We start from the raw sequence: 27,032 nt of genomic DNA on the forward strand, positions 1-27,032 counted from the left end.
TTCTTTTCGTTATTAGTTTATTTTTAGGGGTCGGGTGTCGAAAGCAGAATGTCCCAAAACTCATTGAAGTGGAATAAAGTAAATAAAGAAAAAAATGTCTAAACAACAATAACAGTGATGAAAAAAAAAAGCATCGAATATTTATTTTGTCCAGAGCTAATTTTGCTCATTTTGCATAAATGGATGCTTTTATGTGAAATTTAGATATTTTAGGTTGAAACATTCAAGTCTAATGTTTAAAAAAAATCTTGCTGTTTTTTTCCCGTTTTCCACGATGCAAAAGTTAATAGAAAATACAATGCGTAAAAATGCGCTTAACTAAATTTTTTATGCGTACTTACGACCTGTACGTATCCTGTATCCAGTAGAAAATGCATAATTTTACAGCTGATGCATTTCAAACAAATTGATTTACTCCTAATGAAGTAAACATTTTATGGTGAATTTTTGAAACATCGAGAAAAAAAAAGTTTAGATCCCTTTTAAAAGAATCATTAACGATTAAACCAATTCTATTCTAAATTGAGATTATACGACAAAACCATCATTTGAAAAGTTTTCTTTTAATGCTTTAACAATCAATACTGTATTTTTCCTAAGTTTAAACATATGAATCACAGTAAAGGCACATGATTTGCTTTTCCTCTCTTGATGATTGGACTTATCTCTTTTGGAAGTAGCTGTGGAGATTGGATGAGTTGAGTCTCTTGGAATGCAGATGAATCACGCAAAATAAATTATTCCCTGATGAAACCGGTCTGCTATTGTAAGCAAAATCTCAATTCTTAGTTTATCTGAAGGAAAAAGAACGAATCAAGCTCATGTGGAGACATCGGTTTGCTGGAGGGATGATTCAGGATGCAGCCCACATTTCAAACGGAATTCTTGTCCTCCTTCGTGAAACCATACATTTGACACTGCAATATAATGATGATGTGTGAGTATGATCAATAATGAATGATAAGAGAGAGAGAGAGAATAGAGCAATTGATTCACATTATAGCGTGGTTCTGATAACAAAACAAGATGTTAGGCCTGTGAGGAGCACATTTCTGCTTGGGTTTGCAGGATATTGATAACGCAACCTGGACTTCTTCACCACTGATTTGAACAAAAAGAATCAGTTGATCTTTCGTTCATGGGAGTTCTCAAGTTAACGGATCCAAACTACACAAAATTTGGGACACCCGGGCTAGTTGTTACGAAATTTTGTAATGATTCTTCTAGAAATAACTACTGTGAGTATTTTTTGAAACGCTAAAGGGCTTCGCCCCCTGCTAGCTGCCGCTCAGCAACCGTCGAAGATCAAATTTCGTTCAAAGTTCGAAAATCAACGTTTGAAATTTCAAGCAAAGAGCGAAATAGATCAAAATGACAAATTTTACAATTTGCAAATCCGTGACACGTATGTACTGTTTGACCACGGATTGTATGGAATTGGCAAACGTTCAGTTAAAACGAGTCGATCTGAATGAGGATGAAAAGTAAAAATTTCATGCGCGTGTTCCGCTCACTTGAATATGACTCTCATCTGCAAACGCTGACATCCCTAAAGACTAATAGATGCGTCCATGTCAAACCGGATGTTTTCCTTTCCATGCATTCCGTGGTCAGACAGTAGGTTTACTACTTGCGGTGCAGTACTGTAGTGGGAAATTTATACAGGGTGATGACAGAAAAAAAAAAAAGAAAAAGTTTGTGTGTAGAGTATTTCACCTAAAACATTGAAACTCGAATAGTCGGAACGGGTCGACGCTCGAGGAAAGCACTGGTGCATTTGAACGCACGAAGCGTGAAGACACGCGAGTTTTACTAGCATCGCTTGCCTTAATCGGCTTTTTCTGCCCTGCCCTCCCAAGCAAGATGGAAGACTCAGATGGGAGTTTTTATTCATTTAATTCTCATCCAAGAGAAGATATTATTACACAGCAATTAAGTTCAAAATGTATTTTACATATTGTCGAATAGAAATAATTTATAAATTATATTTTTAAACGTAATTGGACATATAACAGAATCATTATATATATATATATATATATATATATATATATATATATATATATATATATATATATATATATATATATATAAATCTTCTGTGCGGACGTTTGTCACCATAAGGCTTTTAAACGGCTGGACCGATTTTGATCAGATTTCTTGTGTTTAATTAAGTTGTGGCAAGCATGGTTTCGAAGCGCAATGGATCGAATCGGAAACGTTTTTGTCAATTAATTAATTAATTTAAGGTTATATCTCCCAAATGCCACGGAAATATAAGTTCGTTGCTGTAGGCACCTGGGGCCCTGTCCCTTATCCTCTGGTGTGGTATGTTGATAGTTCCCCGGTTGGGGGCATGGCTTTATTTTGGCGCAGAAGATGGTTGCGTGGATGTACGAGAGATGTGGCTTCCTCTAACGGGAGTACCATAACGGTTAGCCGAAGGCTCTTCAAAGTAAATTTCAACTAAAGTTCTTCTTTATTTAAATAAGTTTAAGTTTTTTTTTTCGCTTCCTACATATTTTTTTAAAGTTTTATACTTTTTTTCCCCGTGGGGGATTTCTAGGCTATTTGAATGAATAAAAATAAAATAAAATTAAGACAATGATAAAATTTTGATAAGAAATTTAAAAAGAAAATAGTGAAATGAAAATAGATATTAGCATGCTCCCAGCCAGAGTGTAGCACAATAACTAGAGTCGAAACGAGGTATGAACCCGATAAGGGATTCACTCACCCCGTTTCGAAATTGAAACTAAGCTAGCAGAGCGCGAGGCCTGCGAGAATTTGCCGGATCCAATGGATCGTAATTTGGAAGGATGTTAAGTAGTGGATTGCCAACATGGGGGATGTTGTAGTGAAATCTCTTGGCGAGCTTTTTGCAAAAGTTGTGGAGCGTCGGGATGCCAACCTCTTCCACCAGCTTGTCCGTACGGACGTACCAGGGAGGGTCGCACGCCGCTCGAACCATCACTCTCTGCAAGTTCTCAACTCTGTTAAAGTTAGAGATTGCAGAAGTCGCCCATATGGGCGCTCCATAGGTAATAAAGGGTCTTAAGCAGGACTTATAAATGAGCAGTTTATTATCCGTTGATAAAACGCTTTTTTTGCGCAGGAGACAATTTAGTGGTTTTTTGGAAGTGAGGTACTTCTTGCGTATCTCTTCAATGTGAGGTCGCCAGGTTAAATTACGGTCGAACGTTATGCCTAAATATTTCGCCCACTGAGACCAATCAATCGGGTCGGTATAAAGATGCAGTTTAATAGGAGGGAGCTCAGTTGTTCTTGTAAAAAAGCAGGTAGCTATACTTTTGTTGGCATTAACTTTGATTTTCCAAGTCCTTAGCCAGATATCTAGATGTGTTAAGTGGTTTTGAATTGCTGAAAAGGCTTGATAAAGTCCCTGAGCGGAGGCTAGTATGCAGGTGTCATCTGCATAAATGGCAAGATGCGTGTTGTCCATGTGTGGGATATCGTTTGAGAAAATTGAGTAAAGAGTTGGGCCTAAGAGGCTGCCTTGGGGGGGAGGCACCCCGGCCCGTATGTGTCTAGGTGTTGAGAGAGTTTCTCTCACTCGAACGATAAAGTGCCTATTCATAAGATAGGAGCTGATAATGTTTATGAGTGCATGAGGTAACCCAAGGCGTATAAGTTTGTAAATTAGCGCATCAATCCAAACCCTATCGAATGCCTTCACTATGTCAAGGAAAAGCCCGATGGTTTTCTGATGATTTTTTGCAGCCTCTCTGATTAGTTCTGTGACTCTAAGTAGTTGGTGGTTTGTAGAGTACTTCCTGCGGCAGCCGAATTGTTCAGCTTGTATGATGTTGTGATCCGCAGGAAAGTCAAGAAGTTTATTGAGAATGCAGAATTCAGTAATTTTGGAGAGAGCAGAGAGCAAGCTGACTGGTCGGTATTCCGACGGCTCCGCTGTTACTCTTTCTTTTTTTGGAATAGTGATTATTATAGCAGTTTTTCACTCCTGCGGAAAGTGACCCAACTCCTCCCAAATGATTAATATTTATTTTAACCTATTGTTGAGCGAGAATTAAAATAAATATTTAATCCGTTGCCAAAGGACAATAAGAAAACCAGCTCTGCTTTTTATAATGGAATTTCCTGTCATTGAGAATAGATATTACGTAGAGAGAGAGATAGAGAGAAGCCTTCATTTCTCTTGAAAGCAACGATTTTAGGTTCCATAATAGATTATTTTAAAGTTAAGAACCGGAAGAGAAATTGGGTTTCTTTCACTAACCTAATGATCAGAAAGTACCGTACCTAGCAACATTTGGTTTTCAGCTGAAATCCATCTGAGTTTTGGCACCAATGTCAAGAATACTTTAAGGATTATCGAACTAATCAGTACATTATTAAAGGAAAAGACGGTGGAATTTAAAGACGAAGCAAACTTTATTTTCCTCCAGATAAATTACAGCAGGGTAGCTGTGTACCCAAAAAATCAATGCAGTGGAAGATTTTTATCTTTGGCGGAAAGAACAAATCAGGCAATATCTGAAGATTATTTAAGTAAGCAAGGAAATATATTGAGACGAATGCTCTGTGAGAGAGCAAGATTTAAAAGCTTTCGTTCAAAAGATCGGACCGCTCATCGGTAGGAGTTGGCTTCACTCACCGATCAGCTGGATTACAGTAACGTGGTGGCTTGGCGAATTTGGCCATAAACAATAGAGTTGCGGGATTATTTGTTTGCATTTTAAAGCTACTGTTAATGTAATTTATTTTATTTTTTGTTTATTTGGAGAAATATTTTCAATTACAAAGAATTGTTGTTGGATTTTAAAGAGTGTTTAGTCATTTTAGTTGAAGAATATGTTTATTTTACATCGGGAGGTAGGGGGGGGGATAAATGATTTTCGCTTATTCAGACAACAGTTTTTACCTTTATCATTTTTTTAAACGATATCCTTTCAATTGTTTTATCCTTTTTCGTATGGATGATATTGCAGCGGGATTTGCCGTTTATTTTAGATGGGAAGTTAGTTTTTACACTTAATATTTGAGGACGATTTTTATCCTTTGAGTATGGCGGAAGGAACAAATCATACAATCTATGAAGATCTTTCAAGTACGCGAGAAAAAATAGTTAATGAAACAACTGCTCAGTGGGCATTACATAAATCCAGTTGTAATAAATACACGCATTCTGACACCAAACAGCTTAAAACATTTTCTTTTTACTAATTTTATCAACAAAAAGGTTCAAACACTTAAGTGTTTGATAGTGTATTGAAATTTTTCTACTTTTCAATTTACGAAGTTTGAACAGAACGTCTGCCGGGTCCTCTAGTATATATATACTAGCATTCCCGTACCCGGCATTGCTCGGGTAATGGAATTAGCAAGGGTTAACAGTGTTTGGGGCACCTAGTTTCGAAAATCCCCTGTAATAATTACTTATTACCTATATTTTTTTCGAATTTTGGGAGGATCCCGGGGCCCCTGGACTCCTTATGTATATGCCCTTGTACTTAACCGATCTTTAACTGTTATTAACGATCCTTTTAAAGAATTGATTATCTTTGTATAACACATTTTTAGGTTGTTTTTTTTTTTCCTGGTGCTAAAATTATTAAGCTGCTTGATGAACAAACTTTGGAGCAAGCTACATAAAATTGGCCGTGTGAAAAAAAAAAGTCTTCTTTAAATTGATCCCTGCTACTTTTAATGTCTGTCCTTGTGACTTTTTAACGGTTATTGCAAAGCAAACTTTTACAGGAAATTGCACTCTTCTAAATTCAAAAGGATAGTCCGCCTATAATAATGTTCTTAAAAACTTCGTTTCTAGTTTTGAAAAAATGAAAGCAAAAGACAGAAACATTATTATTTGACTTGAGAAAAGCCTCGAAGAATCACGTGAGAAATAAAAACAATATCAAATTTAAAATTCTCTATCGACCAAAAGTTGAGATGAAGTACTGAATAATGATTTGAATGGAGGAAAATCTCTTAAAATAAGGGATTTAAATTTCAATGACAGATTTTAATATCACAGAAATTAACGGGTTTTAATTAATTTCTCCCGAACTAATTGGTATTTCGAAAAATCCTTTCTTAGTAGATACTTTCGTAATCATGTGGATATGCCTGCCAAATTTCAAGTCTGAGGCTTCAGCCGTATTGGCTGTGCGTTGATATATATATATATATATATATATATATATATATATATATATATATATATATATATATATATATATATATATATATATATATATATATATATGTTATCTCAGGACATTGATTTTTATATATTAAGATTACTAAGAAACATTAACATAAACTGCATTTTAAACCTAGACAACCCAAACAATTAAAACTAAATTAAATCAAGCCTCACCACTCAGCTCAGTAGGTAGAGTTTTTCCCTACCCTCTGATAGTAGCCCCCTGATGAGGCCCCAGGGTGCTTTAGGATTTTGATTCAATTTCACGTTCCTTCTTGTCCAAATGTTATATTACTATTAAATATAAAAATATATATATATACTTAAATTTTATTTTGAACTAGCAAAAATACCCGGCGTTGCCTGGGTCAGTAATAAATATGAGAAAAAATCGTTATTTGCTTTTGTTTTCTGTTTTAAGTGAAAGAATTTAAAACACATCTTTTTGACGTGATTAAAAATCGAGTTTTTTCCTTACCCATAAAACTAAAATAGCCATAAGGTATAAAGAACAAAATAGTATTGATTTAGAAACGAAAGCACTATATTTAAGCATACACAAATTTCCAAAACATGAAATTAATCTTCTCATGTTTAAAAAGATTAATGTGTTGATACTTTTTTTTAACATGGAGTCTAAAACCTTCTCTGCATGGCTATTGAAGTACGAAGTTTTTTAAAAAAAATGTAGCCGCGCTCATAATCCCCTTGTACTTGCTTTAGTTATTTTGGGAAATTTCAATCATTGTGGTTTCTTGGTGCGATTTTACCGATTTTGCGAGAGTCGTTTTGGGGTACCTTCGATGATGCTCCCCCCTTCTTTTTTTACTTTGTAAAACGATATGATATTAACTTTCATTACAGAGATATCGTCACCAGATGCTGAGATACTTTTGGTCACCATAAAATGGCGGTAAACAGTTTCATCCGAAATGTTTCCAAAATAAGTAGTAAAATCTGGTGATTGTTTGAAATTGTGCAAAAAGGAAAATTAATGGAAGTTTTTGTGCTGTTTATGGATTTGCCTTATTTAGTTGCTGGATTATTTAACGCAGTAAAAAAAAGTATTTTGGAAATTCTTTGATTGGCGATATTTTGTTTACATGGTGAAAGCGGAGAAACATTATGACGTAGTCTTCGGCTTCAAAAACAGCGACGTTGAAAAAACTGCCAAATGCATCAGCTGCAAAAATTTTGGCGATCTGCTGGTTGATTGGATAATGAGTAAGTGTTCAATCAGCATAAATATTAATAAAAACCATTAATTACATTAAAGTTCTGTTTAAGTGGAAAATGATCAACCAAATCATGTATTATTTGCCAATCTTGTGCAAAAATCTTACTTCAAGATTTGACTTGAGAAAAGCCTTGAACAGTCACGAAAAGCAAAGATAGTCAACAATACAACAATTGTCGCTATCAACAGGGAGTTGAGATGATACACTAAATACTGTATTAAGTTGAGGAACGCCTTCGAACATGGAACTAAAAAGCTCATAACTCGTTTTTTATTCTACTTAGAAATTTCGAACAGGTGCCATCTTCAGCAGAAAAATCAGAGCTTTCGATGGACATATAATGTAAATATGTGCAAGTATATTTTCATCCCAATATTAGAGAATTTATACAAAAATTGTGTTTTATTGCCCCCTAAGGGGGTTTTGCCCCCCATAACGCGACGAAAACTACCCTATGTGTTATTCTGATGCATAAGCTATATTATTGTAAAGTTATATCAAAATCCGTTCAGCAGTTTTTGCGTGAAAGAGTAACATACATCTATACATCCATACAGACAAACTTTCGCATATATAATAGTAGTAAGATTTATACGAAAATTTTATTTTATTGCCCCCCTAAGGGGGTTTTGCCCCCCATAACGGGACTAAAACTATCCTATGTGTTATTCTGATGCATAAGCTATATTATTGTAAAGTTTCATAAGAATCCGTTCAGTAGTTTTTGAGTGAAAGAGTAACAAACATCCATACATCCATACATCCATACAGACAAACTTTCGCATATATAATAGTAGTAAGATTAGTAAGATAACTCAAAACTATCCAATTCGAAAGAAGTTACAAATAAAAACAGCAATGAATAAAAAAAATATCAGTAAACTGAGATTTATTCCCTAAAAATATTAGTAAAACATACTGTACATATATAAACACAATAAGAGTAAACACAGTAGATGTACGGATATATGTGATGAGAGATGGTAATGCATAAGTTATAGATAGCTACTGCAATATACTCCTATAAACTATGTTAAATGACTTTTTCCGTTCAGCATAAACATGCAAATTTTGCGATTTAGAAACGCGTGAGCAAGCCACGTAGAGCTGACCGTGGGAAAAACATGGCGTGCCCAAATGTAAGCCAGCTACCTTTAAGGTTTGACCCTGCGATTTGTTGATAGTCATTGAAAATGCAACTTTTAATGGGAACTGCAGGCGTTTAAAATGAAATGGTAAGTTATTGGGTATGATTGGGATGCGTGGTATAAGAACATTGTCTCCCTTGGCTTCTCCAGTTAAGATTGTGGCTTTCACAATATGCCTTCCTAGTTCGGTGACTCGCAACCGAGTACCGTTGCATAGTCTTGGCGCGTCCAAGTTACGCATTAACAAAACGGGTACACCTATCTTTAGTTCTAATTTATGTGACGGCACCCCGGATACCTCCAAAGAATTTAGGAACTCCACAGGATAGTTCGTAGTGTCATCGGATGACATGACTGCGTCGATGGAGTTATACACTGATGTTTCGCTGGTTATTTTGTCCATGATTTTTTTTATTTATTTTCGCAACAGTTTCATTTTTTGGTGCCAGTATGGTTCTTTCACACAACCAATTTTCATCGGGAAGATATTGTTCCAGATTTGGAAAAACTTGATCAATGAGTTCGTCTTCCGTCTCTACAACATGACAAAATTGCTGTGAGAAAAGAACCATGCCTTCTTGGTCGGTGTCTAGGTGACCTTCACCAATTTCTAGGAGTTTCTGAGCATATGCTCCCGACTCGACATCACTGAATAACTGGACTCGCATGTTAGTGGTAAGATAAAGTTTTTCAACTTTGGTCCACAGATATGAAGCTTTTAGACATGCGTTAATTTCGTCTGCTGCAGTGCCTCTCTCAATGACAGGTAAAGTCTGTCTAAAATCCCCTGCCAGTAACACTACCACACCACCCATCAACTTTCGATTGCTTCGGATGTCTTGTAGACAGCGGTCAAGCGCCTCGATGCCGCGTTTATGTGACATAGTGCACTCGTCCCACACTATCAGCTTACATTGTTGCAAGAGGGCGCCGCGGTCACTGTTCTTACTGATATTGCACGTTGGGGTTTCTTCGCTTGCCAGATTAAGAGGTAATTTAAAAACAGAGTGTGCCGTCCGTCCACCGCTCAGTAATGTTGCCGCTATCCCAGAGGAAGCGACAGCTAATGCAACATTACGGTCCTTACGAATTTTTGCTAGAAGCAAGTTAAGCAAAAAAGTTTTGCCTGTACCGCCTGGGGCATCAAGGAAAAAAAGGCCGCCTTCACCAAGCGCAACTCGTTGAAATATTTTGTTATAAATGCCTTTTTGCTCCGGTAGCAGGCTTGGCTCAGTTTCGCTGACCTGAGCATTTAATAAAGCGGTATCGTAGCTTAGCTCTTTGATCAAATCGGTCGAAAGCACTCCTCGACGCTGTGGAGTGGGCATACCGAAGTCTGACAATTTCTTTCCGCAAATCGTTATTATTTTGTCCTCTATAAGTTTCAGTGCTTCATTCCAACATAGATCATTGTTGACTTCATCCATCCTTTCAAATCTGTGCAAGACATCTTCTGATAACGCATTTTTATACTTATCCCATAGTTGAAGAGGATTGGATAAACCGCAAGTGCATATCAATATTGCAAATAGTTCTCTTATTTGCGAAGGAGAGCGAAACAGCACGGCCTCTTCCACTGTGGCATCCCACTGGTTATCATCTTCCAACAACCCCAACTTCTCACACGCTTGTCGGAAAGTTTCAAGTTCTTGGCCGTTAACTGTTTTTAGATCCGAGAAGTTAGTGGGACCCTGTATTACATTCAGCAGCATCCGCAAACAGTAGCATTCGAAGTTACTAACATGCACTGTGTAAATGCGCCCAAGAGCATCTCCTGCCTTCACACCTGGCCAGCCGTCGACTGGTGTTCCTTTTAAACGACGTTTCCATTCTTTCAAGGACACGTTCCATGTATAGTAGCAGGGTACGTCAGCATAAAGTAATGTTTTTGCAAATGTGTCATTTTGGCAAAGCAGGAAAAATGCTGTTAACGTCGTCTTAGGTGGTGCAGCCATTCTCTCCCTTAAGTTGCTTTCTGTGAAGTAAATCCGCTCGCCATTTGGCAGATGTACCGCAAGATGAGTGACTGTTGGGTGTCTCTCATGCAGAGGCAAACCCAAGATCCGCCATGCTGCTTCGTTGCTACTCACATAACGACCGGCTCGAAATGTTTGCACCTCATCTCTCGTGTCAATATTAACATTTCCTTGCTGTCGGATGTTACAAATAGCCTGATCGCTCCCTTTGTTTATATATTTGCAAATATATTTTATCGCCTGTACCGTATTGCAGAACTCTACATTTATATGACAATTAAAACTTTTAGAGAGAAGAGGAGAATATGGAACAATCCAGCTATTGTCAACCAATATTTCCTGTATTCCACATCGGGTGTTTCGAGTTATAGTACGGCCGCCATCTTCTGGTGCTCTACGTCTGTACAAAGGATATCCTTTGTCGTTGGTTTGAGTATCTTTTAAAAGCGGCTTTGGATACTTTTTGGTACATTTTCCTTCCTTCATACATGGTGATGACAGATTTAGCGCACCACAGGGACCGTGAATCATATTTTTAGTCACAGTATCATAGAGCTTTCGATCAGTTTCTGGGTTTGGTATCTCCGCACTTATGACCTCGTCGATTTGGTTGGGGCGTAATTTTTCCACCAACCACAGCAGTAAGTGCACGTGAGGCAAACCTCTCTTTTGCCACTCGATCGAGTACATGAAGCACTTCATGTCACCAAAAATTTTACCTTTTGTAAGTAGAGCAATTAATTTCTGAACTTTTATTTTAAATACTCTGGCTGTTAAGTCATGTCTGTCCGATGAATTTTGACCTGAAATGAGCTCTCTAGTGATTTCTGGCCAGGCAGGATTACATGTCATTGTAATAAACAGATCAGGCCTCCCGTAGTTACGCACGTATGTGAACGCATCCTGCGTGTATTCATGAAGATATCTCGGGCTATTTACAAATGATGACGGGAGAATTACTATTTGACCCAAGTTATTTGGATCTAAATTCGCATCATTCCTTATCGCGTCTTGTAAATGTATATAATTTTCTGCTCGCAGTTTCGTTTGGTTCAAGGCAATAAACCTTAAGCGCTCGCTCTCCATTTTTACGTACATGTCCACCAAAAACTGATGAAGGAGAAGTCTACATCGAAGCAATAAATTAAAATTATTGCGGCGTATCATCATATGATACGCATAAAAGTCTTTGCAGGACACTTTTTTGTTTGATATGGGTTGTTTTGTAACAGGGTTTGTCTGAGGAATATCAAAACTGTATCCCTCTTGTCCTCTCCAAAAAATTATCGGGTACTCCAGAGCATCATAAAATCTATGAGTGTCTGGAACTCTAGTTAGCCCGCCATCATGAGCTTGAATGACGATGTCCCGAGACGCAGTTTGTTCACTACTAACTACTACGGCAGCTATTTCATTTGTGGTCGGGGCATTGAACCGTCTTTCGTGTTCACCACGTGGTACACGATCTGGGTGTATCACAACCTTGTAATTACCGCTAGTCACTCTATCTTTAGCCATTTGAAATTCATGCACTAAAACGTTGTGATCATGTAGAACTTGTTGTATTTTTTGAACCGTGTTTCTTTCCACACCTTGTATGTACTCAGAACGCCTATTAACTTGTGCTTCCTCATCGCCCATGAAATAAACTTGCAAAAATTTTGGTTGCGTATTGGTAGCAGGAAGCAAAGAGCCAATTGTGTGGTAAACTTGGCCTTGGATTGTGAAAGTCGGGCAAAATCCTGGCATCGAAACAATGTTATCAGCCCCAAAAGATGTCATATGGAAACATGCATTGTATCTCCTAATGTTTTTTAGAAAACGTCGAGACTCATCTGTTTCATTAGAGAAAAGTTCTTTAAGAGGTTCAACTGGTTCGTCTATTGAAGGAAGGGCTACTTTTCCTCCCGAACAACACATACCTATAGCTTCCTCACTCCATTTAAGAGCACCGCAAAATCTGCATTCTTTATTCATCGCTTCTATTTTTATAAGCTTGTGGTTTTCGTAATCAAGAGTCTCGTCGTACTCAAATGCAGCTTTATCGAATGCGCCCCACGTGTTTCTCGTGAATATTAGACGTCGCTGTAGTGCCCTTTCGGCAACAGCGCGTCTGCGAGATTCAGCTGCTTCAACGGTTTCTGTAGCTCTTTGAGACGTCCTGTAAATCGCCTGCTGAAGACGCCGAGCTTGCGATTGTTCGGGTGTCTCAGAAGCCCGTAAGGATGCCAGATGTTCAGCACGCTGTCGACGCCGATCTTGGGACTGCTCTGGTGTCTCATCAGCCCGTTGGGATGCCAGATATTCAGCATGCTGTCGACGCCGATCTTGGGACTGCTCTGGTGTCTCAGAAGCCCGTAGGGATGCCAGATGTTCAGCACGCTGTCGACGCCGATCTTGGGACTGCTCTGGTGTTTCAGCAGCCCGTTGGGATGCCAGATATTCAGCATGCTGTCGACGCCGATCTTGGGACTGCTCTGGTGTCTCAGAAGCCCGTAGGAATGCCAGATGCTCAGCACGCTGTCGATGCCGATCTTGGGACTGCTCTGGTGTTTCAGCAGCCCGTTGGGATGCCAGATATTCAGCATGCTGTCGACGCCGATCTTGGGACTGCTCCGGTGTCTTAGAAGCCCGTAGGAATGCCAGATGCTCAGCATGCTGTCGACGCCGATCTTGGGACTGCTCTGGTGTTTCAGCAGCCCGTTGGTATGCCAGATATTCAGCATTCTGTCGACGCCGATCTTGGGACTGCTCTGGTGTCTCAGAAGCCCGTTGAGAAGCCAAATATACAGCATGCTGTCTACACCGAGCTTGAGACTCTTTCAGTGTCTCAGCAGCTCTGTGAGCTTCTTGACGCTCCACTTGTTCAAGTCTTCGTAGCTCGGCTTCTGGATTCGTCTCGATAATCCTAGCTACTTTCATAGCCCGAGCTTTATTAGAGCTTTGCAAAAGATTAGAGTTACGCTTTCGCGGCATAATTCTCAGCGCTTTTATAATTAAAAACTGCAATACCTGCCTATTTAATTAAAATTACAGCCGCATACTAATAGGACAAAAATAAAACGGTCTTATTCTCCTGAGAAGTGTTACGTTGTATCTGGCTATTAAAAATCAATTTTAAATTTGGAGTTTGCCAATCCAATTATAATTTGGCCATCTCGTGGTAAAACGTTCGTTTATAATTTGACTTGAGAAAAGCCTTGAACAATCAGACAAAAACAAAAATGGTATACGCAATAAGCTATAGAATGGGAGTTGAGATGATACACTAAACACTGAATTGGATTGATGAAAGCCTTCGAACACGGAACTAAAAAGCTTATAACTGGTTTTTTATCATCTTTTCTTTGCTAATAATAATGCTGAATGTCTGGATCTCTGTTCAGATATCTGTCCGGATATCTGTCGGGATGTTTGTGACGCGCATAGCGCCTAGACCGTTAGCTCAATTTTCATGAAATTCGGCAAAAAGTTAGTTTTTTAGCATGGGGGTGTGAACTTTGAAGCGATTTTTCGAAAATTCGATTTTGCTCTTTTTTCTATTCTAATTTTAAGAACATTTTCGTAGAAATCGTCCCAAAATAGGGTCAACAATGATGCTACCCGAAATGTTTCCAATAAACAGTAAAAATTTGGCAATTGTTTGAAATTGTGTGCAAAGACAAAGTAATGGAAGTTTTTGCGCTGATTATGAATTTGCGAATTAGTTGGCGAATTATTTTACGTGTTAACAAATTTAAAAAAAGAAATATTAAAGGAATGGCGACATTTGGTTACATGGTGAAAACCGAGAAACACAGTATTGCGTAATCTTTAGCTTCAAAATCAGCGACAGTTGAAAAAAATGCCAAATGCCTTAGCTATTGAAATGATTCCACAAAAAACGTTTGGCTAGATTCCAGCTGATTGATTAAATACCCAGTCAAAACAAATAAATAAATAAAAAAAACAATTATTGCCTCAAAGTTGCATTAAAATGGAAAAAAAAATCAGTCAAATCCTTGTGCTATTTGCCAATCTTGTGCAAAAATCTTACTTCAAGATTTGACTTGAGAAAAGCCTTGAACAGTCACGAAAAGCTAAGATAGTCAACAATACAATAGTCGCTATCGACAGGGAGTTGAGATGATACACTATATACTGTATTGAGTTAAGGAAAGCCTTCGAACATGGAACTAAAAAGCTCATAACTCGTTTTTTATTCTACTTAGAAATTTCGAACAGGTGCCATCTTCAGCAGAAAAATCAGAGCTTTCGATGGACATATAATATTAATATGTGCAAGTATTTTTTCATCCCCATATTAGAGAATTTATACGAAAATTGTGTTTTATTGCCCCCCTAAGGGGGTTTTGCCCCCCCCCCCCATAATGGGACGAAAACTACCTTATGTGTTATTCTGATGCATAAGCTATATTATTGTAAAGTTTCATCAAAATCCATTCAGTAGTTTTTGCGTGAAAGAGTAACAAACATCCATACATACATCCATACATCCATACATCCAAACAGACAAACTTTCGCATATATAATAGTAGTAAGAAACATCGTAAATGAAACACGTACATCGATTGAAAACAATACATTCATACTGTTATACTCAGGGCTTAGCTGGCATGGGAGCTCAAAGGAGCTGAGTTTCCGCACTTCCTTTAAATTTTGTGCGATTTTTAACATTTTAGACGAAATTCTTGCTATTTATATACGAAAAAGAGTTCTGCGGACTAAACGGCTCCCGCACTTCTTTTGTTAGAAACTAAGCCCTGGTTGTACTTGAGGGTTTTGGTTCAATACCAGCTCAATCTATGAATTTCCAAAAGTGTTTTTTTTTCTTCATTACTTGATAATACTATCATGCCATAAATTGGATCGATCAAATCCCGCTGATCAATCTCTCAAACTGCTGCCGAAAACCTGCTTTTTTTTTTCCTAAATGAGCGCTATTCATGCTTTGTCAACATGTCCGATTCACCACAATCCACGTTCAGATATTTCGTACCGCCACTGTAAAAACTTATAAGTAACACAAACAACATCATTACAATAAATTCCTTAATCAACTCATATTTTTCATAGTACATGGCACGAAAGTGAGAAATCACATGAATGAGATTGGAGTGAATCCAAGTAATTTTTATCAGTAAATGACTAGATAGAAGGGTAACGGCACCAGTTACAGACAAGGGTCGAGTAACAGACAGTCGTAAGTTTGGATTTAAATAATAAGAATTTTAGTCGGGTAAAACTGATGTTGCTGCAATCCATGAATACGGTGAAACCATCTAGTGTTATCAGAGTGAATTTTATAAACCAGTTAAAATTTACAAGGTAGTGGTGGAAGGTTATGAACAGCAACAAAGAGGTCTGCTAGTGTTTCATGTTCATTTAAATTTAATAAGGTTTTAGATCTAAAAATGAAGAACTTTGCACATTTTGAAGAGAAAGGGGGAATTCTGCCCATTACCCATCCTTTCCTCATCCTATTTGTTACTGGTTATCATCAGAATTGTCGGTGTCTGTTTCTGGGGGGTCGGACCTTTTTTCGAAATTGAACAAATAAAAATAGAATTAACTAATTCGGAGGATCCAGAAGCTGCCAAATGTTAAATGTCTTAAGCATGTCTGTTACTGGTGCCGTTACCCTACTGATCATTTAAAAAAGGAAAAAATAAAATCGTGCGCCGAATGTGTTTCAAACGAAAAAGAAGAAAAAAAAAAAAAATTAGACAAAAAGTGGGTAGAGCGGGATTTTTATTATTATTATTATTATTATTATTTCTTTTTTTTTTTTTTTTTTTGTCTATTTTGTAAAGTTTTAAAAAATGTACTGAGCTGATTTTGGTGCTAAACACTTTCACTTCTACTTTTATTCAAGATTACTTTTTGATGTAAAATTAAATTCATGATTCCATTAATTAACTTAATATCCAAATAAATCTGAATTGAATAATAAAGAAACCAAATTTTGGAAAATTGTTTAAATTTCGCATCTCTAACGGACCATATGAAACAAATATACCTTCCATTTACAGAATATCTACTGAACCAATCTTCTCTAAGATCGACATCTATGTTATTTAGATGTTAATAGTTTTCATAAAAAAATGTTCATACTCTACCGCAAAGCTTAAGATCCTTAAAGGCTTGAAGCCTTTTTTTTTTAATTATTGAAACGCGTTCTAATAAGATGCCGTTTTCATGTTAAAATGAATAGTACACAATTTTGTGATTCTCGCTATTAATTGGTCATTATACAAAGGGGCACCCTGAACTTAAATTTTTGGGAGAAAGGAAATTCTAAATTTGGCGAATGGAACTCCAAATTTCACCGAATGATGCTAATTTTGCCGAATGGAACTCCAAATTTCACCAAATGATGCTAATTTTTCCGAATGATAAAAATTTTACCGAATAAGAGAATTTTCAGAAGGTCAGAGTGCCCTTCCTTCAGAGCGCACCTAATTATACAAAATTTTAATGCAATGAACATATTGAAACTTTACCCCATTTGGATCCCGTCACCACGGGGCATGCTCCATGCAATGTCAAAATATTTCCCACTCCGTTCGATTTGACATTGTGCCAAAAGAGGGCCGTCCCCTAAATAAAAAAGCATAAAATTGTGATCAGAAATTCGAAACCTAAGTAAATAACCTACTCTTGATATCGGTATGATCTAGATTTGTCACTTAGGGTTTTTATTAATAACTGCACTTTTTTAATGACGAATATTTGAACTGTAATTAATAGGAAAGGACATTTTACCTTTTTTGGCCACACTGTTAAATTTAATCTTGGGAAGACAGTTGCTCCTCCACCATTCACATCGCTCAACTGGAACGAAACGAGTGAAATATTATGAACTAAATGGAACATATTGCTTTCTAGTTGTTAGAAAATAAAGTGAAAAAAAATTGTTACACTATAAAAAAAACTTGTTATAATCAATAAATTTGTCTTTGGTTATCAAAATATGAGTCAATGGCAATGAAAGTAGATACCGAACAAGATTTTTTTGTTTTGATGAAACTTGATGCGACATCGATGTTTGTACCACTTACACTGTATTATCCACGGTTGAAAATAATCGATTTTTTTAATAGGAAATGCTGTCAATGTTTTGACATTTCATTCCCAGTTACAGGTTGATAAATACGACCCCAACCAAATTAATTAAATATTTCGTAGGAACATTTGTCAAACTGCTAATATGCCTGCTATCAGAAATACCCTTTAACTTATACGGAATTTCGGTAATTGCTGCGGAAATTAGTCAAATTTGAAATAAATAAATGTTCAAAATATTTTTACCATGCCGACACTGAAGTAATTTGAAATTTTATGAAAGCCATGTTCATAAAAATGTTTTGAAGCTATGCTTCTTAGGAAACGTTGGCGGCCAGAGTAAACTGACCAAAAAAAAGACATAAAAAGGCGTTCTACTCGCTACCTTCAAATGGGGTCGTTTTCAAAATTTTAAAAGTATTTTTTTCGGAAAGAGCATGCTTTAAAACATAGAATCTGACTATTTTTTAAATAATTTCTTTCAGTTTAATATTTAAAAAAAAATTACTTAAATCGGTGCTCTTTCATCGTTTAACGCTTCTGCCGATGACATCACAAATGATGAAATGCCGTTCAGTGTTGCCATTCACGGTCCAAAATATTTAATTCGCATCTTTACTCACGTGTATTGGCAACGATATGGTTGGTAGCAAGCGTAGAGCGCAATTTTAATTCGCTGCTTGATTATCCTAACGTTGAAGCGTAGTAGAAAGATGCGGCAAAGTGCAGCATTTGTGACGTCATAAAGACCACGCCTTGTTTGAAAAATCGGACATTTAAAAAATTAATTTAAAAAAAAAACTGTTGGGAAAATAAAAATATTTTCTGGGTCCGTGTTATTTTTATTTTTTTTTTGCTCATTCTATAAAATTCAATAACTAAAACTAGTACTTTTACTGAGGGAAACCACCCCATTGCCTGCGTAGAGTTTTGCTGTTCTTAATCCATTTAACAATAATTCATCTATAGCGAAGCCTCCATGGCGCAATAGTCTAGCTCGTTCTGCTGTTTAGCGAAAGTTGGTAGTTAATTAGGAGGTTTTGTCACTGACGTCGCAGCTGTAGTTAAATCATCGATCAGTAATACAATAATTAAAACAATAATAATAATCTCACATATGTTAGCCAAGTAGCGATTCTATTTCCCATATCAGGACCGAAGTACTTCTCCGTGTCAGGCTGGAAAGATAAAAGTAAAAATTAAAATATATCAGTGTAGTACAGGTTCAATGAAAACAAAATTATCTCTCGTAAAAAGTGACTCGCATTAATATATATATAATATATATATATATATATATATATATGAGTAGAAATATCTTTCTACTTTACGTTATTCAAAACTGCAAAACTCAAATCCATTTCAGAGTACATTTGAAGAGCTTGTTTCCGAACGACTTTAAGTCAAGTTTTTCCATTCTTGAAAACACGCGATTTTAGTTTGTAAAATTTGATGTTGAACTTAAAGAAAAGATTTTTTCCCCAGCAATCTGTTAATGGCAATAACCCTAAATTTTATGGTTGATAAAATCCTGACAGTATAGCTATTTAGAAACAAAGGAAGAAAAAATGACTTACTCTCCCCCCCCCCCCTCCTTTTGAAACAAAACTTATGATTTACGCCCTTATGACACAAACAAATAACGAAATGGAATGACTTGCATATGCGTCAGTCTACTTTCGCGACACGAAAACATATTGGAATTTAAAAAAAGCAAAACAGATGGGAATAAAATACGGGACAAATTCGATCATCCCCTAATAGAGAAACCCGCGGACCGATTCGAAAACCCGATCTAGTTTTAGATTTATTTCCCATTTTACGGTAAAAGTTACTGCAACATGAATGTCAGTGACTTTTACCGCAAAATCCTATTTTACTGTAGAATAAACGAAAATTAAGAAACACATCATGCGAGCAGCAGATTCGGTCTCGGGACCTTCGTACTGGCAGTCGGCTTTGCTGGCCACCATACCAGTTGGGACGCGTCGAGTGAAGGGAAATACGGAATTATCTACTTCGCACTGAAAGTCACGCGGTGCTGTTATCGTTGGAGCTGCAATCGTTGATTTTTTTCGGTACAATTTACAGTATTTTTTTTCTGTACTGTTAACGCTCCATTTTATATTAATATTTACCATAAAAGTTTCCTGAATTTTTAAGTGTATAAGAGTTCTTTTGACAGTGAACAACAGGGAAATTTATCTCCAATTTCGCGCCACATTAAGGTATCCGACTGCGTTCGAAGACTTTTTTTTGAAAAATAACTTGAACTTTTTTTCAAATGCTATTTTTTAACTACATATGTTTCAAAACTATGAAAAAAGTGTGAAAACAAGCTTTCAAAGTATTATTTAAAAAAATTGGACAAATTTGAAGAAAAGTAGCAAAAAAACTACGCTAACAACTATGGACAAATTTGGTTCTAATCGCACACAAATCCTTGTAGCAGTACATTTGTGTGACATTAATATGTGCTTTGCTCTAAAAGATTTCTTTTTTTTCAAAAAGGTTCTGAAATATAGTCGAACAAAGTTCCTATACTGGTATTTTTTCTTAAACAAACGCTTTTGTTTAATTTTATCCACATGAAAATATAGTTAATAATGAAATTCAGCTTAGCTTTTAGAGGGAGACATCAAGCATATTACAGAGAACTGTCTCAGAAAATTTCACGTCAATGCTCGAACAACTTTTTGAGATATCATTGTTAAGGGGTCACAGTACCTTTCAAGCAATTTTTTTCAATTTAAGTAAATTATATTTTTCGTTGAAGCCATAACATGCTTACTTACTTTGTAATCAATAATTTATTTTAAAAATTTTAAAATATTGCTTACTTTTTTTTAAAATTCAAAGCATTTGGTAAAATTTCAACTTTTAAAAATCCCTAAGGCTTTTTTGTTTTTAAACTAATATAAAAAAAGCTTTTTGCTAAACGATCACAATCATCATCTCTAAAAATCTGTGTATTCATTTGCTTTTGTGTTTACTAGAAAATTTTCTGTGATCAATTACGTAAAAAATCGTAATTTTTTTCAAAAAAATTTGGTTTTTAAAGGTACAACACATGCTCTAAACATTTGAGTAATTTATAAAATGCTTATCCAATGCAGTTTTGTTAAATATATTATCCTAATTGCAAAAAGTATTACTTTAAAGCTGTATCTTTAATAGAAAAAAAATCCTTAGGGATTCTCATGACACGAAAACACACACACAAAAAAAAAAAAACGATCATCGAGAAAAATCAAGTTAAAGTTTTCTTTTTGCTTAAGAACACATAGCGAGCATGACCTAAAACCACTCATAACTTTTTCAATATTTGAATTATAGCAATAAAACTTTTCCCCTGTGTTTGGACTAGTGTTTAGTTTCGAAATAAGCAATAAAAATATTTTTGATCGTTTGGTCATTTTTGAGGTACTGTAACCCCTTAAAGTAGACAGCTTTCTTCAAAAACATCATTCGTCAGAAACCGCATTTAAATGCAACTTCCGGTCTGGAGTTGAGTGTACGACTCTGTAATAATACAGCTATTACTCCAGTTGTAACTCACGTGGAGTAAAAACTAAGACAGCTTTGGGAAGCTATAATAAAGCAGACTACAAAACGAAATCATAAAAAAAAAAAAAAATACACATATCTCATCGAAAATGTCGATTTTAACGCAGTCGGATACCTGCTCTACATGGAATTTGTTCAAGTAAGATGGAGAAGCTCACCAATCCTTGCACAACTCACCAAGACGTCCATGTGCAGGTGAAAGTGGCCGCCAAGACCGTAGTTGGCCATCTGGAAGGGCTCGGCGGAGGCGGATGACAATCCCGTCACGAGCTCCAGCCGGCGGTACAAGCGGCGCAGCAAAGGATGGTCGGCACCACGCAGCCACGCTCTAGAGAAGAGAAATTTGTTTTAAATTTAGAGCAGGAATTAGCAAATGGAGGGAGCGAGTCCAATCATTGGATAAGCAAAAGCTTGGGCAAAGACCTCAAGTCACGTAACTCAACAACGACGACTCACTTTGTAGAAGAAAATAATGAAAACTAACATTATTTTGAGAAGCTCGAGAACATAATTGGGGGACGAAACAATTTATGTTTTAAAAGCAATCTAAGAAACTTCGAATGCGTTAATAAATACTCATAAACAAACTGGCTATGTTTACCAACAGACACACGTGGAACGCAATGTGTTACCTTTTTCTTTAATTTTGTAAATCACCGCAAGGTAGCGTATTCGAGCGCTGGAGTTGCGAATACAAATCTAACAGAATCTACCTTCTAAAAAATACCATTTTTCCAAATTTTGGACATTAAAAAATGTAAAGCATAATAACTTTCTGTTTTTTATATTTAAAGAATGTGTTGATTTTATTATTTACTAGCTGTACCCGACGCGCGTTGCTACGCCAACAAAAAAATACATCATTATACTGATTTTCATGACAATCGGTTGAACGGGGCAGAAGTTGCTACTCCGCAGTGCCACCTGGTGGCGAGTGGCTTCAATGAGCATATTATACAAATACAAATACAAATACAAAAGTGACGACCAGCAACAGGCTCTGGGCCCAGCTAGACTGGTCCTAGTCAATTTACAATCCCCAGTGAAGATCAATGGCCCTCTTAAAACTGTCTACTCCTTTGCTCATTACCACCTCTTCCGGTAAGCTGTTCCAAGGTTCCACTACCCTGCTAAAATAATAATTTTTCCTAATATGCATGTTAGCCTGAGATTTAAATAGCTTAAAACAATGACCCCTTGTCCTGTTTTCAGTGCTAAACTTTAACCCCGTAACATCTTTCGTTTTAATAAATTTAAACAGCTGAATCATGTCCCCTCGGTCTCTTCTTTGCTCAAGACTGTACATTTTTAGCCTTCTAAGCCTGGAATCATAATCTAAGTGGGAAAGTCCACTTATTAGTCTTGTAGCCCGCCTTTGAACCCTTTCCAATACATTAATGTCTTTCTTAAGATAAGGAGACCAAAACTGAACAGCATACTCCAAATGGGGTCTTACCAAACTTCTATATAAGGGCAGAAGAACTTCTTTAGCATCTTCTCCGTGGAAAAATACATATATATATATATATATATATATATATTACATACAATTTTCATAATAATCGGTCCAGGTATCAAGTGAAGCCGTGACTATACTCAAATTTTGTACTCACGCAGTTTGCAAGATCAATCAATCGCTAAAAATATCAAATAGAAAAAGTTTTAAATCCCCCAGTTGCATGAAAAGCCATAAAACAATAAAGGAAGAATTTATTTGTTCAAACTCAAGAAAAATGGCAACAGCTAACTTCTTATCAATGAGATCTTTCACGCGAATTAATTTCTGCAGCCGATAATTTTATTCGTATTTATCCAATGGATTGTGACTTAAATTGGAATAAAAAAGAAACTATCGATCGGATCTTTTTTCGAATTGGTCTATAAACATTCCCAGTACCAAAAATAACAAACGGTGAAAGTTTCAGCCAAATCTGCCGGGTTGTTTTTAAGTTCATGGATGACATACAGACAAACATTCATTTTTATATATATTCGCAACTCCAACGAACTATAGGGGGCACTGCAGTCACTGTCTAATGGCGGACGAAAAAACTAAAACAAACGCACGTGGTAACGAAGAAAATGCTAAAAGTGTTGTGATTTTTGTTCGTATGTATGATTTTTTCGCTTTATTCTTCTTAAATTAATTTTCAAAGTCTTGTGGATATTCTGGCCCACGTAGAAAGAAATGAGAATTCAAGAAGCATTACTAAATGTCAAAGATGGATGCAAACTACGTAGTTCTAAGCAGCTATTTCCACGATGTTGAATTCGATATTTATCAATTCTTGATAAAACTAAATAATAATTGTGGCCTGACAAGAATAACAATTAATGTTAGAAAATTCAATATGACATTACAAATTATTATCGAAAGAAGATGATACTTTTTTGCCTTGCTTGGCGAGCGCTTATTGTTTTGCATTTGTAGCTGAGTTATTTTTCTCGAATTCCCGAATCGGTTAATTTAAAATTTTTCTGTTTCGATTTTTCTAATTTCTGAGTTACGATTTAATTATGTCATGTTATGCAAATCATCAACAAAATTCTCATGGATATATGGTGGTAGTTTTCTTTTTAGTTGATTGACCATTATTTCTTTTTACTTATCGAATTCTGTAATCTTACTACCATTTTATTCCACTCATGATAAAAATTAAAAATGGTTAAACTAAAAACGCTAAATCTCGCCAAGGGCTACTTTGCTTGCACAATATTAAAACTATAACCCTAAACAAATTTGGCGAAACCTTTCAGCTGAGAATAAAAGGAATAAAGTAAATTCTTTCTCGGTTAAACATTTTTCATTTTGTTACATTTTTCGATAATATATTCAAGAAAATATTTTGCATACTGTCCATTCCAACTAAATGCTGCTGTAAAATATGGTTAGTTTAATTAATTTAAGATTTAAAAAAAACCATATTCTTACAAATTCTGACTAAACAATAATTTTTTTTTACCTTGTATAACGTTATCCAAGTTTGTTAATCCAAAATTTTCGCTTTCACCATTTCTCAATCAACTAATATTTTAGAAGGAAATAATGAAAACTAACATTATTTTGAGAAGCTCGAGAATACTACTAACGGACGAATTAATTTCTGTAGCTGAAAGCAAACTAAGACACATCGATTGCGTTAATAAATACTCAGAACAAACTGCCTGTGTTTACGTCAGCAGACATACGTGGAACGCACCGTGGCAATGTTTTAGTTTTCCCGGCAGTTTTATAAATCACCGCAAGGTAACGTATTCGAGCGTTGGAGTTGCGAATAGATAATGTTTTATTTTCTAGATTCATTTTTATCCAGCATGAAGATGATTTTGACAGCAGACGATACTTAAAAAAAAATATAATTGGCTGTAGAATGAAATGCGTTTATATATATATATATATATATATATATATATAGTATATATATATATATATATATATATATATATATATATATATATATATATATATATATATATCATGAAAGGATTAGATAAGAGTATTTTGAATGTATTTCATTTTTAAGAATTTGCTTTTTAAATAAAAATTTGAATAGAAAAAGCTGAACATTTACTTGAACATTCATCCAAAGTGGTATTCGCAAGTCCAATAAACTATAGGGGGAGCTGCAGCCACTGTCTAATGGCGGATGAAAAAGATAAAACAAACAAATGCCGTAACTTTTCACTTGCTTTGACGTTTGGTGAATGGCAGTAATTTTTCATTGTGTTTGTGGTAAGCTTTCTTTTCCATTCTTCTGAAATTACATTACACCATAAACTAACTGTCTGGAACCTGTAATTTACCCCAAAGAAAATACGTGGAATGCATTGTTTTACCCTTTTCTTTTTTATTGTTAATCACCACAAGGTAGCGTATTCGAGCTCTGGAGTTTCGAATTAATTTTTATTTTCAACTTATATTAACTATTTAACGATAAATTAATTTTAGTACTCTGTTACAATAAAATGCTACGTTATTAAATATGCTGCTTTACTAAGGTATAAAAGTCGAATCTACAAATTACTAAGGAAAAAAGTGGTAACTGCGAATATACTACGTGCTACCACTTTAAAGGCTTAGTTTTTGTCACTTACGGTTCAAATTGCCTTAGCAAACTAAGCAAATTTGAAGTTACGACTTTTTTCTTAAAACTTTTTTCAATATTTCGCGTTCACAAATCGCCGAAAAACTTGAGAGTTAGGTAAATTAAATTACTAACCAATCACCTGGTGACAATAACTCAATTTTGATAAAATGTGCAGATACCACATCTGTGCTTAGCACGACAGGATAATACAATGAACTACCATTACAACGAATACCAATACAACGAAATGTCCAATACAACGAATTGAATTTTTAGTCCTAATGCAATTGCGGTTACATTGCTAGAATTGTATTACAACGAAATTCCCGTTACAGCGAGCAAAATTTGTGGTCCTTTGAAGTTCGTTGTAACGGAATTTCACTGTACTATCATTGATAAATAAGTAAGATATCGAAAGCAATTAATGTCGTCGCTAAGGTAAAGCAGTAAGGTTTAGTGTTTCAAACACCTAGGAAATTAGTCATAAAGTTTTCTTTTATGTTAAATATTAAAATAGTGCTTTTTTCCCACGTTCTTTTTTTAAATTGCAGGTGCCCATGGTCTAGTTTTATTACAAAATTGTAAATCAAGACATTTTGTGAAATCAGGATGGAAAATATTTTGTAGGAATTATGAGGACAAAAGTGAAGGAATTTTCTCCAAATGTATTTTTTCGCTACCGCTTCACTCTTTCAGGCACGAAGGCTTCGTTTGAAGCCACCATTAAATATTTTTTCAGTCAACTGACGCAGTGGTTTCAACAATTGGCTAGGGAAAAAATGGTAGCCTCAAATGCAGCCACCGTGCCTCAATGGATTAACAGTTGGCACAGATTAAAGTATCAAGAATAATTGGAGACATATATAATTACATTTTCGTAACTCTTGTGTCAGACACGCGATGACCCAAAGTTCCGGTGTATTCCGCCACTTCAGCTCTCTGTAGCTGCAACAGAAATAAAAATTACACTTCAAATTGAGAACCTATATAGAGTGAAATGTCATTTCAACGAATATCACTACAGCAAAATGTCCGTTTCAACGAATCAAATCAATATTCTGTCCCAATTTAATTTCCATTACATTAATCAAATTCTATTACAACGAAATTCTAGTTACAACGAAAAAAAATTGAGGTGCCTTGAAGTTCGCTGTAAGGAGAATCCGCTAATGTCTGTCAAAGTGTGTAACACAGAATTGGAGCTTATTATTTACTAGAAAATCCCGCGTTATGGTATGACGGGTAAAAATTGCTTCTACATTTGAAGCTCGTTTCCCGGTAGCTAAACCTTAAGTTTTCAAAAATAATACTAGAAATGAATTTATCGGGAGCAAATACATTGTATCCCAAATGTGCAATTCAACGTTCCATTTTTTTTTAATGACATACCCTACTATGCAGGTTTATCAAGAACAAAAGACGGAAGACTCTTATGAAGGGTGTGGTTTTGTTTCGAAGCATCTGAAAGGGAAGCGCCTCAATCAGTGTGCTCGCTCCAACTCGGACGCCGAACACAAGGACACTGTAAAGGACCTAGTTATGTCACGGTCACAGAAATTCTGAGAACAAGGAATATTTCGGTTAGTTAATCAGTGGGATCGTTGTAGTCAGGCCTATTGTGTATACTTTGAATAAAGTCTTTATTTCGATCCACATCCACAGTGTCGTTTCGCACCTTTTCCTTTAAACAAACCTTGTAGGTACAATATATCTACTGTCAGAATATTGCATGTACCTACTTTCCAAGTTTTGATTTTTGAATC

General features: G+C 35.9%; 1 protein-coding gene across 1 annotated transcript; it reads right to left on the minus strand.

Moving 5' to 3' along the window:
• Positions 1-656: 656 nt before the first annotated feature.
• LOC129230626 (prolyl 4-hydroxylase subunit alpha-1-like) lies at positions 657-24,810 on the minus strand. Its single transcript, XM_054865041.1, has 6 exons — positions 24,754-24,810; positions 21,359-21,509; positions 18,730-18,792; positions 17,315-17,383; positions 17,053-17,149; positions 657-917 (listed from the first exon to the last, which is right to left on the minus strand). Exons 1-6 carry the CDS (start codon positions 24,759-24,761, stop codon positions 820-822), a joined length of 486 nt encoding a protein of 161 aa, XP_054721016.1. The 5' UTR covers positions 24,762-24,810; the 3' UTR covers positions 657-819.
• Between the last annotated feature and the right edge of the window lie 2,222 nt (positions 24,811-27,032).

The sequence above is a fragment of the Uloborus diversus genome, chromosome 9, assembly GCF_026930045.1.
Source record: "Uloborus diversus isolate 005 chromosome 9, Udiv.v.3.1, whole genome shotgun sequence".
Classification (NCBI taxonomy): Eukaryota; Metazoa; Arthropoda; class Arachnida; order Araneae; family Uloboridae; genus Uloborus; species Uloborus diversus.

Excerpts from the sequence above, each read along its gene's own strand:
- LOC129230626 (XM_054865041.1), bottom strand. Across the intron at positions 17,384-18,729 it reads TCGCTACTTGGCTAACATAT|TTGAGCGATGTGAATGGTGG; the intron begins GTGAGATTATTA and ends GTTTCGTTCCAG. Across the intron at positions 918-17,052 it reads GGTGACGGGATCCAAATGGG|TGTCAAATGTATGGTTTCAC; the intron begins GTAAAGTTTCAA and ends ATTATATTGCAG.